The following is a 19,177-nucleotide window of genomic DNA, read 5'->3' as shown; positions in this document are numbered from 1 at the left end:
TTATATGAAAGGAGAATATTTTTTAAGCTAAGTCCACATATATCTTTTGGAGTATGAACGACTCTAGTTCATTTCCTCATACGTCTATATGGGATTTTATCATTTATGGAGTATTACAATAAAGCAATGGTACATTAATTATTTTGACTTGTGGTCCGAATACTTAAGTGGTAGAATCCCATGTGGAAAGCTTCCTTTTTTTGTAAGAGGAAATGTAGTCGAGACACTATAACTATAGACTTATTTGGTCTATAGCAAAGAGATTACTTGTATTCGAAAGAGAAGACAATAGAATTAGGGATTAACAATATATGGCAAACATAGATGGAGCAGAGAAGTCTCAGTTAGTTCCTTTTTTGTTTTTTGTTTTTTTTATTCATAAGAAAAAGAAAGATAACATTAGGGCATATTACATATGCTCTTAGTATATAGGTTTGAGTTTGTATAGCCATCAGTGGCTAAGGATAGTAGACAAATCATAGCTGGGCTACTATTAACTTTTTTACAATGAAAGGTTATCACATCCGATAGTTTGTGGATTTTCCAAAAAGTTGTCAAACTGAAGAATGGCCATACTTCACCATTCGATTTTGGAAGAAGATGTAAGAGTTTCTTATATGAGAATCACACTTCTTTAAGCTTCCAGTTGTTTTTTATCGCCATTTGCATGCTTGCTAAAATTGCTTATGTTTCAACCTCTTCCTTCTGAGATGTTGTAGAAGAATCTAAGCTGATAAACCTAAGCTCACCTTGGAACAGAATTCCATAGGCCCATCCTGAGGCTGATGTCAAAATATTAGTAGCACCAGTACAAATCAAAACCGGGTACGACAAAAAGGGTTATGGCATCCTCTAGTTAGGCTTGCTAGATCATTTGTATTAGGGAAATGCAAAGCATCAACATACTTAAGATAGTCGAAGATGAGCAATCCAATTATTTATATTGTGCAAAACGGAATATGGGTTGGGGTAAGTGGTGGAAGCAATGATGTCATTCCTGTATTTCCATATAAAGTATAAAGTAATGGAGAGTGTACTAATTACCCACATTTTTTGGGATTGAGGGAAGTTCCTATCATTTATAATGTGGTTAAAGATTTGTTCATGGGAGGGTAGATTTAGGAGATGAAGTCGAAATCCTAGAGATTATGCCGCCCAAATATGTGATGCAAAATCACAAGAGAAAAACAAGTGGGATATAGTTTCTTCCTGTTGATTACAGAAGACACATGTTATGTTAATATCCAACAATTTCTTTAGAATTGATCGGATAGGAATGCCCTTATGTGAGATTCTCCATAAAAATATTTTGAATTTGGGGTGGGATTTCAATTTCCAGATTAGTTTCCATCATTCCCATTTAGGGAAGTTGTAGAATCATGGGGCCTATTGATGGAGCCAAGAAATTTGGCACCCGTTCTTGTGGCGAATTTCCCATTAGGCTGTAATATGCACAACCATGTGTCATCTTGGGTTTTGGGATTGATTTGCAAAATCTTATTGACTATAGTGGTAGAAAAGGTATTACTTACCAACTCTCTATTCCAAGAATCATTTGAGATTAAGCTACTTACCTTTTGGGCATTACACCTACCTGTCCTTGGTTCGTTGAGTTCAATGTGTGAAGGAAGCCATGGATCATGCCATAAAAAGGTATTTTGTCCATTTCCTATCCGTGAGAGAATGCAATTCTTGAGAAACGGGATAATTGAGGTTAAGCTCTTCCAAATCTAAGACCTGCGTATGTTGTAGACCTATGGGTTGAAAATAGATTTATGATGGTAGTATTTTGCCGAACAATCTTACTCCACATGGCATTTGGTTTAGATAGAAGTCGCCACCCCAGTTTCAAGAGAAGAGTTTTGTTTTGTGTTGAGGCATCTCGTAGAACAAGTCCACCTTGATAAGTCGGTTTGCAAATATTTTTTCAGGCGATGAGGTGGAGTTTTTTCCCTTCCTTGGATACATTCCCATTCCAAAAACTTGCACAAATAGAATCAATTTTTTTACAAGTGTTTTTCCGGGAAAGCAAAGCAAGACATTTGGTGAATCGGGATTGAGTAGAGAGCCGATTGTGTCAGAATCTTCCTTCCTGCATAGGATAGAAACTTAGCTTTCCATGTGGATAGGTGATTTGCCATACGGTCCACAACATGTTGGAGGCTAGCTGATCGGGATCGAGGGTGAAGAATATTGGTTCCAAGGTATTTGGAATTCGTAGCCATTTCTTGTATCCTGATGAGTGAACATAGATTGCATCGATCATGCGCAGGAACATTTTTACTGAAGAACACTTCACTTTTTTCAAAGTTAAATGTGTTGTGCTGTCAGATCACAAAACAGGTCCAAAACCCCTTTAATGGTGGACAAGTCTTTTGGGGTAGCTTGGCAAAAAGTGAATGTATCATTTGCGAACAGGAGGTGAGTAATTTCTGGGGCACTTTGAGCCACCTTAATTCCTCGAAACAGATTTAAATCTTTGTAAGCAGACAGAAGTCTAGATAACACTTCCATGATAGCGATAAATAAGTAAGGACTTAGAGGACAACCTTGACGAATGCCTTTAGAGGGTTCGAAATGATTGAAAACAGTACCTTCCAGCTTGATAGAGAAAGAGACTGATGCCATAAGGTAACTTATCATATCACACTAGTGTTCCCCAAATCCTAGAAATTCAAATATGCCTTTGATTATGCTCCATTCAACCCTGTCTTATGCTTTTGCTATATCAATTTTGCCATTCAACTCTGTCATATGATTAGTCTCAGTTCTTAAACCCAATGCCCAACAAAAAAAATTGAAGCTTTGGCTTATCGCTCATCCCCATTACCATCATTTAATATGTTCCAAGGCTAATTTGTTTAGGGAGAGCCCCAACAGTCAGAAATTGCTTCCATTTGCAGTAGATCAGGGGGGACATACTTGGGAAGGTTGAGGCTTTTGTTCCAAGCTCTGTTAGGAAAATGGGAAAAAACCAATGCCCTTGGCTGCCTCAATGTTCAAAATCTTATGTTGTACCTTGGGAATCATGGATCAAGTATTGGTACCTAAAAAACCATAAAAAATAGGGGGGGTGTTTGACCCCTACGCCTAGATATGCATGGAGGGGGAAAATGACCAACTCACCTCCCATAAAATGCAAAATGAGGCCTCTATTGATGTTTCCTCGCACGATTCTATTGGTTATGCATGCATAGGGGCCACTCTCCCCCCACAAGAAACAATTCCCCTTGAGAAAATTTAGGGGTCCTTCGTTTCTTCCATTAGTAGCTATTCTTGTACTAAAAAAGGCGTACTCGATGCAAGAGGCTCCCACGTGTGCGAGGCCGAAAAATATGCAGCTTTACCCCGATAATGTCAAGAGGCTATTTTGACTGCTTGACCATCAAGTCGCAACATTTGTACCTAAATATTGGATCAAGTGTGCCCCCCAACAAATTTTTATTCTTATACTGAATTGACATGATTCTAACAATTCAGAATTTTTAATTTGGGTTGGGTGGGGTGCGGTGGGGGATAATACAAAAATTACTGCTAATCTCAAAATTTTCTTTAATGTCATAATCTAATCATATTTATTTTTCATTTGCCTATTTCACGAGGATTCTAATACCCATGATCCTATATAATATAACGGGAGAGGGTTCCCCACGCCACATCAATGGCGGCACAAAGGACAATATTATTCACATGTGGCTCACATGATTAGAATAGAGGAGAGTAATAATCCTCTGGCTTGGTGATAGGTGTCAGTTACCCAGTTCCTTCTAGTCATTGTCTAAAATTGGGCCATGGAGGTGGTTCAATAATTTCCTCTTCTGTATTGGAGAAAATGGGATACAGAAGGGCACCTGGAGAGGGGAAAAGGGCTTCACTTTGTATTGTATGTTGGCATTATACTTTCAGTTTGTTTTCTTACGAGGTTTCTTTATCTTCTACTTCTTTTTTTTTTTTCTGTTAGAATGTTTTTTTAGATGAATCGATGTCACACGAGGCTGATCCTCTTCTCCTTTGAAACTTTAATCATCAATTGCAATATAGAAGGCAAGTCGTTGTTTAACGCCTTAGGCCTCATAAAGTTTGGCTCATGGTGTTAACGGATCGGCTCTCCTTTGTCCCCATTGCACACACTTTAACTAAAAGGGTAAAGTCCAAATGAGTCAATTTCTCTATTCTCAAGAATGCTTGGTCGACAATCAGATATCCCAAGAGGGTTTAGTTTCCCATCTCAAAATTTCGAGACTAATTGGTCCTAAAGAAGACAGGTGGAAGAGAGAAGGAAGAATGAAGAAGAAAAGAAGTAGAGGGAAAACATGTCCAAAAAAGATTAGGTTGGAGGGTGAGGCACTATTTTGGTTTTGTGTAGTTTTGTTATATCTATTTTTGTTTTGGATACTTTTAGTTAAGGGAGAAAGAATGTTTTTTTATCTAGCGTTTCTTACGTCTATATACAGCTGAGTGTGAAAAGACTTAACTACCTTCACATAGGATATTTTCATGCTCAACTATGTTTGTAGGCGTAGAGGGTGTGGTGCTTGCCTTTTACGTAGACAAAAGATTGGTTGGGTAATTTGGTAGACCCAAACCCAATATTGAGTAGTCTTGAATGACGGTACACACACGGGAAGCTTTTGCATAATATATTTTGGGAGAGAAAACGCTACCCATCTACGCTCTCTATGCCCAGACATAGAATACTATGAAAAGACACTTTTGCCCCTCTAGTTTTTATAGTGTCCAATGTTTTGGTGTAGAGAATGCAGACAAATAGCGTTATTTCTCCTACATTCTAGAGAGGGTTACTTAAAAGGTAGCGTGCATAGCCCTAGCACCATTATAGGGGCCAATGGGATTTCGTGAAAGCATCAGCAGAGAAGGAATTCCCGATTTTAATGAGAGATGTGTTAGTCATTTCACCTATGACTGAGCGCAATATATTCTGATAGGACTGGTGAACTAACTCAAAGTAATATTTTCTCTAGGGCTGGCAGAACTATTATCAAAAACCCCTTGATTGTAAAATGGGTGTTGTTTACAATTTTATCATGAGTTTACTGATTTGGTCTAATTCATACAAAACAAGAAAAACAAGTCGTTACAGACAGTAATCAACACAATGCCTCCACCAACATTGTACAAGATCAAAACCGTGGCGAAACAAGATTTTCTCCAACCCGTTGAGCACCCAACCAAGTATCTAATAGTTGGGAGAACTTAAGGGTGTACATCCATATGTTGAAATGCATGTCTGAACATTGCGGGGTTTCAATTAAAAAAAAAAAAAGATTTATCCAAACCATCTTATTTTGGCTCAGTAAAATAGCCAAAACCAGAATCAAACCAGAGAGAGAGAGAAAGAAAAAGAAACAGCTGGGTCCATAGTTCCTAAAACTATGCCACCAGTAGTTAAAGACTACTAGCGTGTCCGGTGAATCTTCACTTGTGTGAACGTCCCTGGTCCGTGGATATAGCATTTATTTTCTCTCTCCTCATTTAATAGATGCCATATCCACAGACCAGGGACATTCACGCACGTGAAGATTCACTGCCCTAGACCGAAGCCATCTTCTTGCGATACAAGCTAAGGATCTAAGGTTGCACCTTATGATAGTATCAGCAAACAGACACGTATCTTCCTTACTACTCCCCATAGGAACATCAACCAGATAAGACTCAATCACCACCGTCTTCCCAATCTCATCATGGTCATGCTCTTCTTCTTCTTCTACTACTTCATGAACAGTGGTGGTAGAGTGATAGTTGATGAGACGATGATCCCCAACTATACTAAAGATCATAACATGAGAATCATCATCCAGCTCATCTAGCCTCTCTCTACTTGTCTCAGCCGGAATACCCAACACCAGTTTCAACTCTCTCACGCTACGGATGCCACCGTTGCCATCCAAGATAGAACCGCTCCCGATGAATCGCTTGTAGATTTGTGGGTTATCGAAGCGTCGGATAAGGGATCATACCAGAGAGATGGGTGCGTCGATGGTTTGGACTAGGCTCGACCCGCACTGGTTTAGAGAGGTCGTTGCAGTGTTCACTGCTCACTGTAGTTGGGAGCTTAAATAAGCGAAATATCTTCACAAATCTGAAAGCAATCTGTTCGATACTTTGGGTTTGGAATTTGGATTCGAATCCGGGTTAGCTCCGCGTACGAGGAGGAAGATAACTCTCCTTGGGTGCTAATTATTGGACTCATGTAAGGAGAAAAAACCGGATACCCCCAGTGAATATTCACGTACGTGAATGTACGTGAACGATCCTGGTCCGTGGATATGACATATTTTCTCTCTTCTCATTTAATAGATGCCATATCCACAGACCATGATCGTTCACGTACATTCACGTACGTGAATATTCCCTGCTCTCCAACCACATCTCACTTATTCTCTCTTTCTTCTTCTTCTTCTTTCCTTCTCTCATTTAAAACCATATTAGACTATATCGAAGAAGGATTGTTTTGATTTCAATATCTAGAAAAAAATCTTCTTTGGCATGGTACACGATTTTAGTATGTAAGGCAAAGACATTCGGACAAATAGAATGGCATCAAAACCAAAAATACATATATAAAGGGCAAGAGAACCCCACACCTAGCGCTCAAACCAATGGGAGGCCATTAGGAGGCATTTTAGTGTATGGGGCAGGTGTAATACAATCTTTTCGTGCCCACTTTTGTCTAGACATAGACATAGGCACGTATAAACGGGTAGCTTTCTTTTTACTATATAATAATTGTGAAAAAGAAGTCTAAAAGGCAACGTGACTCTGCTCTAAGACATTGAGGGGGAAATTGACCTCCCTACCTCTATGAAAGTTGAAAATTCCACTTCTGTTGATGCTTATGTACACGCTTCCATTGACCCTTGCATGGACAGAGGGCCATATGCTACCTTCCAAGTAACCATCTCTCATAATAATTATATAGGGAAAAGGTTGTGCCCAGCATGTGTCATCTTCTCTCCTCCCCTTGTCCTTTGTGTCCAATCCTATGATTGATGTATGCTACTAGTTAATCGAAAGTTGGCGGCATGCCCAACCCTCTTCCAATTACATATTATGTATCACAATATATGGAGAAAGAACCCTACTTGTCTAGCATAATGAATGCCTAGACATAACCCTTGTTTCCATATGTATTTCAGTGTCTAAATTTTCAAATCTAATGAAAATCATACCATCTATTACTTATTAAAACCGAATAAAGAACCATACCAAAGCCAAATTGACTTGGTACGTACCAGTTTGGTGTTGAGAATGCATTCTTTTTCTCAGTATAGTTTTGATTTCTCCTTTCTATCTCCTGCATCATTGAACTAAAAGTGTATCAATTGGCACCCTCTCATTAACATTTCTTTTTGGATTAAGCTCCTCTCCAATGCGGGCATCGCCCAACTCTCGTCCAACTCTACTTATCTGCATGTTTCTGTCATGAATGAAGACAAAAAGCTTTAGGTATCTTATTTGCTTACATCCCTAACTATATATATAGAGAGAGTGCAAATATCTATTTAGCCATGTAGACTGACAATTCCATAGGTAGATTTAGTGGCTTACCTAAATCAAATGTACATTCTGATCTATAGTTGTGTGTAGCTAGGTTTAATCTCCAAAATAGAGGAAGAGCGGCAGCGTAGGACTGAGAGAGGGAGAGAAGTGGATGGTAGCTGAGGAGGTATCCGGTGAGCGATATTCCAGGCGTCCTAAAACGAGCGTGCAAGGAGAGGTCATCTTGCTCCTCGTACAATAAGGCAATTGAAGGCGGCTTAACTTGTGTGGACTGGGGAGAGAGTATTTGATTTGAAAGGAGACGGTGGCCGGGGCTGCATCAAATAAGAAGAAAAAGAGAAGTGTTGAACGTTGGGACTTCTTGTCGCTTACGTAGTTAGCATCTGAATATCACGTGAACAGTGCAGGGTTTCCTCCTCGAGACTATCACCTACGTAACCACTGATTCCAACGTATGGATATGATGGAGAATGGAGTCGGTGAATTTCACGTAACTCAAAGTGGGACTCTCATTTCACTTAGGCCGTGTTATTCTCAGAATGAGAATTTGTATTTTCATTCTGTAAATACAGAATATGTTTTTAGCTGAAAATGAAAACGTTGTTTGGATAAAATGTTTTTTTAAAATGTATTTTTGATGTGAGAATGTTCAGACATTTTATCAAACATCTCATGGGCAAAATCTTTTTAGTGAAAATCCCAAATAATATTACATCAATAACTCACAAATAAAAATATAAAAATTTGAATCGTTCCATAGATAATATTGCTTACATCAAACCTGTAAAGATCGTGAGAAAACAGGAAATTCTAGGATTTTGGATTGGAGAGAAGATCTTAGAAAAGAGAAAAAGAGAGAGATTTGGGGTGAGAGAAGCAACTTTTAGAGAGAGAAAGAAAAGTAGTTTTTGGAGATTCATAAGAATGAGACACCATTCCTTGGGAGAGAAGGTGTCTTTCATAAAATTAATGGCGGAGCTATTTTCATCGGCTTGTGCCAAGAGCTGGAGAATGGAAGAATGGGTTGCATTCTTGACCATGTTCTAGAATTTTGAGAATGGAATGCTTGCCAAACAATGTTTTTAACAGTCAAGAATGTGTTCTTGGTCCAGAATACATTCCAAGAATGCATACCAAAACTCCAAGATATTGTTCTTTTTAGAAGGCAAGTAGACCATCGCAAAATTTTGAAATACATTTTGAAGTACTAAGGAGGGTATCACTTATATGCACATGCCGTGATTCATGTGTAGGCGATGTGGGAATGTTACAAAAATCGATTGAGATCGAAATTTGATGTGATTTTGATTCAAATCCAAAGATTCACTTAATCCGATTATGATTCCTTAAACCATGCATTTAGCACAATTTCAGGTAGGAACCCTTGCAAATAGCCTTTCGCTAGACACTTTCCATGATTTATGTGACCTTTATTTTATCACACAACTTGGCTAATCAATTGAACTCATCTAATTAAGATGTCATAAGAATGGTTTAAGTTTGATCAACTTGAAATTTTGTTATATGACTAGAGATGATGATATGATCAACACTTCTGCAAAGTTTAACAACGCAGATACAACCACTGCAACATGGATGATTTTCCTCCCCACTGAGAGAAATTCCTATTTCTAAAATAACAACAGGAGAGGGTTTGGCTGCTAATTATTTTGGAACTAGTGGTTCAACCAATGGTGAGGTTGGGACACGCTAACAACATGACCTATCTTTTTTCTCAATAATAACAAGGAAAAAAAATATTATCTCCATATCTTTCCTTCCCTCTCATATGGATAGTAAAATGATCAGCTCACCTCTTCTATGGATGGCTTCTATTGGCTTCATGCTGGTAATGGGTTATCCTGGCAACTAACCTTTATTCTAATAATAATTTTTTTTTTTTTTGATAGAATCTCTAATAATAAATTCAAAAAATAAGATCGCTCACACCGACCGTGGGAGAAGAATCTCCTAAACTACATCAATCACAAGAAACTATTACGTCAACTGGGAGCCCATGAAAGAAAGAGAATATTACCGGACCCACATAGTCAAGATGTGAGAAGGCACGGAAAAGTGTGGGCATGAGAATTGTTTCCTTGAATTTAAATAGAGAAAAACGTGATCAGGATGTTCGCTCAAGCCTAATCTCATTGGTCGAAGCAGCCAAAACGGGGTATATTTAAATTGGGAAATTTCTAGATAAATGAGTACGTGTCCCCTGTAGAGCGGTGCTGTAGACTGGTGAGCACGTCTTTCGCCGTCACCAAACTGTTTCCCTTATTTAAAATCTGATTTGTTTATTGTTTAATACTTTAATTGTTTGGTACGAACCGTACACACTTAATCTAATGAACAGCCGGCCCACAATCTTAATAGACCCAACTCGACAACTCAATCAGTGGGCCCAAACCAAGAGATCAGATACGAATACTGAAAATTTTATGGTCAAGATTGCTATGTTGGTCCGACCTCGTGTATAGCCTAAGGCTATGTTTGGTAACCAAGAGAAGAAAAAAATAAAATAAAATAAAATAAAAAGAATCTAAAAAAAAAAAAAGAGAAGAAAAGAAATAAAATGGTGAGAAAATAAAAAGAATATGTATGTTTGGTAACCAAGAGAAGAAAATAAAAGAAAAAAAAAATTCAAAAAATTTTGAATTTTAGGAGAGAGAGAGACACATAGGAAATCATTGTGTAATTATTCATTTTTTTGTCTTATTAAGTTTTCATATTTTTTTATGTTTTCTTTCGTTTCTTACAAGATTTTTTTTTTAGAACAAAAGATAACTTCACAATTCTCATGAGGAATTTTGAATTTCAAAAGCTGAATCTTATTTTAGGTGAAGACATATCAAGTGCAAAGAGAAATTCTTTTATTTTATCTTCTTCTCTTGACTACTAAACATAACCTAAGAGTACAGGTCCAATCGATTATTAAATGTGTAGGGTTCAAGCATTAATCGATCAATAAAATCCATAAATGAGAACGAAAATGAGGTTTTCTATTTTTTTTTTTTTTTTTTATCATTTTCTTGAATGTAGTGACACAGTCGAATTTGGTGAAAATAGTAATCCCAGGCAATCCTAGTAGCAAGGTAGTAATCCAATAAGGATTGACTGAATAAAAATGTGTCAATACTTTGGTGTACGAGATCGATCAAAACTTGGCTATTGCCTGACTGCAACTCCTATACCATACCGGTCAGGAGAATAGAATCACTGGGGTACAGGTGAAAAAGTTCACTTAGGTATTTTCAAATCTACTTCCAAGATTCCATTCACTTAATTGTAACTTGCAATTATAGCTGCAACTCGGGTAGCAATGATTTTTGTTTTTTTCTAAACGGTGTATAACCATAGCCAACTGCAACTGATTAGACCGACCAGCTGACACCCCTAGGGCCTACGACTATGTATCCTAAGAGTGGTATAATGCACGTCAGGTCCACCGGCCCCCTCCAACCATCTTCCATTTAATAAAGTTGACCGACTTAGTGAGGGTCACGAAGGTATGCCATGCATGTCTTTCCATTGGTGAGAAGATATAGAACATGGGCTATGGTTCTCACTATATAAGCAAACCATTAGTTATAGGTTGGCAAGTCAAGCCTCTGCAACTCCCCAGCTGCATCAATCATGGCTTCCTTCTCCCAGTCATTAACTCTTGGCTTCTTTCTTCTCCACTGGACGATGATGAACATTCCTACAATTGAAGCTTACTATCGCCATCATCAAGTTCATACTTATTACCGTGGAGGTCCATGGCAACTTGCTCATGCCACCTTCTACGGCGACGAAACGGCGTCTGAAACAATGGGTTTGTGAGATATATATATATATATATATAGTCATCTTCTACTGTTGCCATCTTATCTTATCGTCTCTGTGATTGAGTTTGTTCTGGTTTTTTGATTTGCAGGAGGGGCTTGTGGATATGGAAACTTATATGATAGTGGTTATGGAACCCAGACAGCAGCCTTGAGCTCAGTATTGTTTCAGAATGGGTATGGATGTGGGACTTGTTTTCAGATGAGGTGTGTTAAATCGCCTCACTGTTACAAAGGCTCTCCGTTCACAACCGTCACTGCTACCAACCTTTGCCCACCTAACTGGGCTGAGAATTCCAATGCTGGTGGCTGGTGTAACCCACCAAGGACACACTTCGACATGGCTAAGCCTGCTTTCATGAAAATTGCCGATTGGCATGCCGGCATCATCCCGGTCATGTTCCGCCGGTATGCACTAATACTCATTCTTTGTTTATATCTATCCCATGAATCGTCTAAAAGAAAAGAGAAAGAAAAGAAAAGCCAGGGTCCTCTCCCCATGTGTTGATCACCGGCGAGAGACATGAATCGTGTCAGAACTTCCTCTGACCTCGAATTAGAGGGGTTCTATCCCCAATGACGGTGGAACCCCATGTGAGGAGGATAAATCCTCTCCCCAAATGGGTAGCTAATTCAGATTCATAGATTCCTACCTTAAAAGGTTGAACTATGGTGAAACGTTTGATTGGTATATGTGTTAGACACTTCTATGATTATGAGTCAGTATGATCAAATCCCCAATGGATAGTGGAACCACATGTGGAAAAGGTGACTTCTTTCTCCACGTGGGTAGTTGATTCAGACTCATAGATTCCAACCTTAAAAGGTTGAAGTTTGGTGAAACAACTAACTAGAATATGTGTCAGGCCCTTTTATGACTATGAGTTGCCAGGGTCAAATCCTCAATGGATGGTGGAACTCCATGGGAAGGTAATTCCTCTCCCCATGTGGGTAAGTTATTTGGGCACATATATTTGAACTCAAAAGCTCAAACTTTGGTGAAATACCCGATTGGAATATGAAGACACCCAAGACGTATGTGATTATTCTCAACACTCTTTCATGTGTTGTTGAGTGTATATACGGAAAATTATATTGGGATCTGATATTATGTTAAATTTCAACCTAGAAGCTCGGACTTTTTGATGAAAATACCCAACTGATATATAAAAGTAACCAAGGTTCCAGACTTAATTAATTTGGGATTAATTTAAACAAAAAATATAATTATTATCCAATAAATAAATCTATAACTAATTTCTTCATTGTTTCATACATGCAGAGTCCCATGCATGAGGAAGGGTGGAATTAGATTCCAATTACAAGGAAATGGGTACTGGTTATTGGTGTATGTGATGAATGTGGGAGGAGCAGGTGACATAGTAAGCATGGCAGTGAAAGGAAGCTCCACAAGATGGATAAGCATGAGCCATAACTGGGGAGCATCATACCAAGCATTTCAAACTCTAAGTGGACAAACTCTCTCTTTCAAGGTCACCTCTCGGACCACAAGGCAGACTATTTTTGCTTGGAACGTTGCCCCTAAAAACTGGTATATTGGAATGACATATGAAGCTAGAGTCAATTTCCGTTAATACATATAAAAAAAAAAAAATCTTCTTCTTCTCTCTTTTTATGTTTTGGAAAGGAAAAAAAATATGTATTATGAATCCCTTTTGAAGGTTTTCCCCTCTCAATCACTCCCTTTTTTTTTTTTTTTTTAATCCTCAAATACTGTAATTAGAAACCATATGATGTAGCCTATTACATCATATGTTGCATAGCTTATGAGTTATGATTGAGTGAAGAAGAGAGACAAGAGAGGTTGTATTTTGATATTTTTGAATCTCATCTTGTTATAAATATAAAACCTGGCCTCCTCCTCGATCATTTCTAGTTGCACAAATTGAGCAGAGAATGGTTCATTGTCAATGTAACTCCTCTATCTATCTATATGTTTATGAGAAATAAGAAGGGCTCAGATGGGATCAATTAATCATGAAAAGCTAGAAACTTTGTATCTTTTTCTCCTATATAGACAAAATTTTGCTGATTTGGCTGTTTTCAATTTTTTGTTCCAATGTTAAGAAATTTGAAATTGAATTGATCGAATTAGGTTGAAATCGGTCATGATCGATTATGGTTTTGACCTTTTAACTGTTCCAAAATGACGAATTTTAGGGTTTTTTCGATTGGATCCCAAATCTAAAGGGCTGATTATATGGTTTATAGGATCAATTTCAACCCATTTTAATTCAATTCAAATCAAAATCAACAGAAACCATTTCGATCTGCAATTATGAGTTTAAAACCCTTGGCCTAACACTACATGAATAAAATCAGCTCAAATTTGTATGTTTGTATCTATTTATGGATCTTGGTAAAATAATAAAATTGCTTAAGTCTGAGTCGGAAACTAATTCTGCAGTAAAATAAAGGTGAAAATAAAATTACATATATTATCCTCCCCAGATTCTGTAATGGGATAAACCTATTGTATTTGATAAACCCTTTTTGGGGAAATCAAGTTGAAAGAAAATGAAAAGGTAATAATATAATCTGGAGAAGGATAAGAGAATAAGCTCGATGGTTTGTCCCTCGTAAGAGATGGACCCCACAAAAGAAAATTGTTAACATGGGACCCACAAACTTGTTCGAGAAAGAGGGACGTGCTAGACGGCAGCTTCCCCTTAGTCCTAAGCACGTCAAGCTTTTCGTGTTTCTAAAAGCGAGTCACCAACCCCACGTCTTCACCACCATCCACCGTCCAAATAATTTCCCTTCCAACCCTACCACCGCTAATTTTAATTTAATCCTAATTGAGTAATTTATTTCTATTTAAAGAAATTAATTATAGGTTACCTTGAAAAGCCGAAACCCAGTTCTACCAAAAAAATCTCCGCATTTCAAGAATTGGGATCCCGGCGAGTTGATCCGATTCGTCCACTTTTTGTATGGACACTAGGGTTAGGTCAATAAAACACTTGCGTCAGGTTAGGCACTTCTAGTCAATTCTGATCCCATTTTAGAATTTTTTGGACTGGATAATTAGGTTTCAGATCTAAAGGGTCGATTCTAGGATATTTTGTTCGATTCGACGATTTTAATTTAATTCGTATAAGAATCTAGATCAATGAACTTCATTTAGCAATGCATGGGTGTTACATTTTAGGGTTTGTTGTTGATTGTGTTGGTTTTTAATATGAAGAAGAGGTCTCGAATTACAAAGATGGAGCAATGGGTCTATGAAGAAGAAGCTCTGCAGATATTGATGGTTGGGGATGTGAAAGCACCCATAGTTTCTATACTCGAATGCTTCTTGCATTTGAACACAGGTATACACCATGAATCATTGCTTCTTTGCAAGTTATTTTATGGCGATTCTTTTATTTTTTGGATGGGGGTGAGGAGAAGAGATGGAAATTTATTTTAATAGCATTCTATGTCAATAATGCATTACAAGACATCATACAAAACACAACCTTAATTTAAAAAAGTTCACCATTCGATTCCAAATGCTGTCAAAGAATAGCTATATAGTTTATTCTATTTAACCAATATTTAGAGTTGATCTTCAAGGGGTGGAGTGCTTAGAATGCATAAAATGTTGAGATTGAGAAGATGAGATGACAAATATATGCTAAATAAATAATGGATTCACACAAGTTTAAAAATAATAGGTGGAAGTCTAAGGCTGCATTTGGTATGATTTTTTAGAATGCACTATTGACCTTAGAATGCATTACAAGATTACATACCAAATGAAGCCTAATGTTTTGCTTGCTGATCTGAAAAAATGAACTACAATTAGACAATGACAATGACCAAACCTTATCAACTATAAAGGCTAATTTCGTGTCAATTGCCTAATTAAGAATTTTTCATTAACTGTGAATGTATTTGATGTGTTGTATCTGGGGGTGCAATAGGGCCGGGCTTCTTAAAGCCCTAGCCCAACCCTGTGTTCCCTTAACTGGATCCAAACCCGCCTTGACCCTGACTCAGGGTCACAAAACTTCAACCCAGGCCCAACCCTTGCCCGCCCTAATTGGCCCTGATTTTTCAGGGTCGGGTCGGGATGACCCTGATTGACCCTGGTTTGCCATCAAGGGCCGAGTATACCCTGATCCTGACTCTGCAAAATATGAAATAACAAAGAAATGAAAAATATTCATAATAAATAGGAGATTAAAAAAAAAAAAAAAAAAAAAACACAGTCATAACTTACTAATCATGAGGAGAACATCCTAAAACAAACATTCAAACAATACAAATAACTCTAACTATAATGGTAAACAAAGAGGAGATCATCATAACAAAGCAAATAATCCAAAAAATTTCAATTATTTGTCATGATAAACAAATAGATCAACTTAATAAGACAAACAATCCGAAAATCTCAAAACCCTCGTCGTGTTAAACAAAGAGGAGATCATCCTAAGAAAGCAAATAATTCAAAAAAATTCAATTATTTGTCATGATAAACAAAGAGATCATCTTAATAAGACAAACAATCTGAAGATCTCAAAACCCTTGTCATGTTAAACAAAGAGGAGAACATCCTAAGAAAAAAAAAAATCCAAGTCAGCATCAGGGGCAAAAACCATGGTCTGGTCAAACCAAAATCAAGGCCAAAAGTTAGAGTAAAAAAATCAGGGTCGGGTTCAAAACGGGTTAGGAGGGCCAAAGGCATCAACCCTTACCCGTCCTGACCCTGACTCAAGGTCAGAAATTTCAGGGTCTAGCCAGCCTTCAGGGCCAAAATTTTCAGGTTAGTACTTATTCAGGATCAAGGTGGGCCAAGGGCAGGTTTGGGCCATCAAGGCCAAACTTGCACTCTTAGTTATATCCTTTTTTCTTTACAATTTTGGATCTTTATTTTTAATAGTCTCATTTGACTTGGATGGCGGGAGGGGAAGGAGGTTAATCCAATGCCTAAACACAATGAGATCGTTCAACATTTTCTAGTCCAGAGATCAGTTGCATGTACACTCAACACATGTCTCACTCACTGCTACTGAGGCATCTCTGACAGCAAAAAAAAGACATGTCGAGTGCTGCCTATACATGCAGCGGAGCTAGATTCAACATTCTCATCTTCAGAGTTAATATAACTAGGGGGTGTCAATCCATCGGTTTGATATAATTTTGTGTTGATAATAACTCAAATCAAAATCAAACTATTACTCTAAAAGTTGGTTTAGATTTTGGTTATGTTTGGATTGGTTTTTATCTATTTGTCTTAACCGGCTTTTATTGGGCCATTATCGTGGATACTTGATTGGTTTCGATTATTAATACATATGCATTAAAAAAAAAAATGAAAATTATGTTTTTTTTTTTAATCAACTTCTTTTCTTTAAATCCATTTTGGTTTTGGTTTCTTATTGGTTTTAGTTTCGATTTCTGCAAGTTTCATAAAACCACAAACTAAAATCAAATCAATAAATGGGTTGAACCGATCAATCCAATCCGTTTGGGCTGAAAATTGACATCCCTACATAAATAATATACAAGTTTTTCTTGGAAGGAAAGTTTAATGTAGCTCATATTTGTTGAATTTTTTTGCCATATTTTGCTTCGGGTGGGAAGAGTTGATGATTGAGTTGGGTAGGGGTAGGAGGTTGATCCAAATTTCCCAAATAGTCCCCTTGAATGCCTCATGACCCCAATAAAGGAATGAATACTCATGTGTCTCACGTTCTGTCTCAATGTTGCAATCGGTCTTGAATGATATTGATATGATATCAATTCTGATTGCCTAGTGACAATCTGAATAAAAAATAATTACTTATGTTTTTTGTTTAAAATGATTTTTTCTTTTTAACCATTTTACCTTTAGTCCATATCAATATACCAATATGAGGTAACCCCTCCATTGATACCAATTTGACCCTATCAATTCCTCCAATCCACTATTAATCCTTAAAACCACGCTTCAAAGGCAAGTTTTTATTGAACTACTTTACTAACATATGGAAGTAGTGCAAAATTTTCACTTCAAGAAGTATAGCATATAAAGTCTAGGGATGTAAATGGATAGTCGAAAATTTGAATTCGGTTTGTATTTGTATCCGTTTAGGGGGATTTGTATCATGATCCGAATATTCAAATCATCTGTTTAAGGGTATTTTATGGTTAAGTTGCACTATTGCAAGATGTTGGTCACAAGTTCAAATTTTGGAAATAACCACTTCTGCGAAGCAGGGGGTGAGGCTGCGTACACTTACTCCTCCCAGACCTTGTAGTAGCAGGAGCCTCGTGCACTAGGTTAATCTTTATTCAAATTCGAATCATCGAAAAAATAATTATCCAATACGATTAAATAATCAATTAATTATGTTGACAGTTCTTAAAGTTTAGACAGGTTTTAGAGAATGTGAAAAGAATTTACACAACTTAGAAAGATAGATGGAGAGAAAATTGTATTTATTGGACATGTGGGATGAGTATGTGAACCATGGGCCCAAAACCATGTGTCTATCTATTTCCTCCCCATGTGAAAAGAGTTCCATGCCCATTGTTTTGGGGAAGAGAAAGATAGACATAGGGTATGTTGAATGCCACATTCTTGAACAGAGAACCACTTCCCATAGTTTAAATACACATTTAGGCACCGTTTGATAATATTTTTGTTGTTTCTATGTCTAGAAATATTAGAAATGACTTTTCACGTTTCAAAAATAAAAAGGGATTTTTTGGTGTTTGATAAACCTGTTTCTTGAAACGTTTTTTGCAGACATAATGCCACAAAAAAATCCAATGGTATCATCGGATGCCCAAAAGGGAGAGAGGGTTCGGTTGCTTCTTTTTAGGTTTAAATAGTTGAGAGATTTATCAGGCACAACAACATTTTTTTCCTCTCAAAATTGCTTCTAGAAACGATGAAACAAGTCAAGTCGGACTTGTTTCGTCAAAGTTATTTCTAAAATTGTAAATAGGCATAAATTTTTATTTATGTTTCTAGAAACGGGTGAAACGAAACAACTTTACCAAACGCTTTTTAGGTTGTTTCTCCATTTCGGGGAACAAGAAAACACAGAAACACGGTAGAAACGGAACGTTATCAAACGGTGCCTTAATGTCCCACAGTATTGCGGAAATTTCCCAAGTTCAAATTTCTTTATTACATTTTTACCTAAAATAAAAAAAAAAAAGCCTCTTTATTACACATTAGCTAGTCTATCATACTTTGATAGTCACTCCATATTTCGATGGTTCCAGCCTCTAATTCTCTTTCCCTTTGAGGATGGTTCAAATCTTTGCTCATGTGCGGTCATTGCATGCCCATAGTCCATCGAAACGACAATACAAGAATTGTAATAAGCAATAATTGAGGCCATCCTTGCTTCACTTATATCTTTTTTTTTTTTTTTTTTTTTTTTTTTTTTTTTTTTTATTTGTATGTATTAATGAGAAAATGGCATAAAAACACAAAGAAAGGCAACCATTACATCATTTTTTGGGAGGCCAAAATGAAGAAAGAGAAGTCTCTAAAACAAGCAAGACAAGCCTTGCAGTACAATTCATGAAATATAGAAAGTAAAGCTTTTGCAATTGGAAAAAGATACTCTGGAAGAGTTAAGTAGCTCAATCACATGTGCGAAAATAGTGCGGGGCCTTTTTAATGCAATGATTCCTCCGCATAAAACTTCAAACGGCTGAATGTGTCAGGATTCTAAAGCTTCACTTGTATCCTTAATAAAGCTTCTATCTATAACAAACGAAAGAGCGTAATCCTGATTTAAGTAGCTCATGGTATTCAATTACTGGTGAAGGTTTTAGTAATCAGTGGAGCAATTTCTTGGGAAGACATAAGAGGCTGA

The 19,177-nt window shown here is 37.2% G+C and overlaps 1 protein-coding gene across 1 annotated transcript; it reads left to right on the top strand.

Annotated features, from left to right (window-relative positions):
• Positions 1-11,096: 11,096 nt before the first annotated feature.
• LOC122064260 (expansin-A7-like) lies at positions 11,097-13,235 on the top strand. The gene is made up of 3 exons (XM_042627972.1): positions 11,097-11,341; positions 11,444-11,759; positions 12,634-13,235. Exons 1-3 carry the CDS (start codon positions 11,161-11,163, stop codon positions 12,944-12,946), a joined length of 810 nt encoding a protein of 269 aa, XP_042483906.1. The 5' UTR covers positions 11,097-11,160; the 3' UTR covers positions 12,947-13,235.
• Positions 13,236-19,177: the final 5,942 nt, after the last annotated feature.

Source organism: Macadamia integrifolia, unplaced genomic scaffold, assembly GCF_013358625.1.
Source record: "Macadamia integrifolia cultivar HAES 741 unplaced genomic scaffold, SCU_Mint_v3 scaffold1584, whole genome shotgun sequence".
NCBI classification, from domain to species: domain Eukaryota; kingdom Viridiplantae; phylum Streptophyta; class Magnoliopsida; order Proteales; family Proteaceae; genus Macadamia; species Macadamia integrifolia.
The sequence above is the reverse complement of the archived record's forward strand: the minus strand, read 5'-3'. Positions and strand labels throughout refer to the sequence as shown.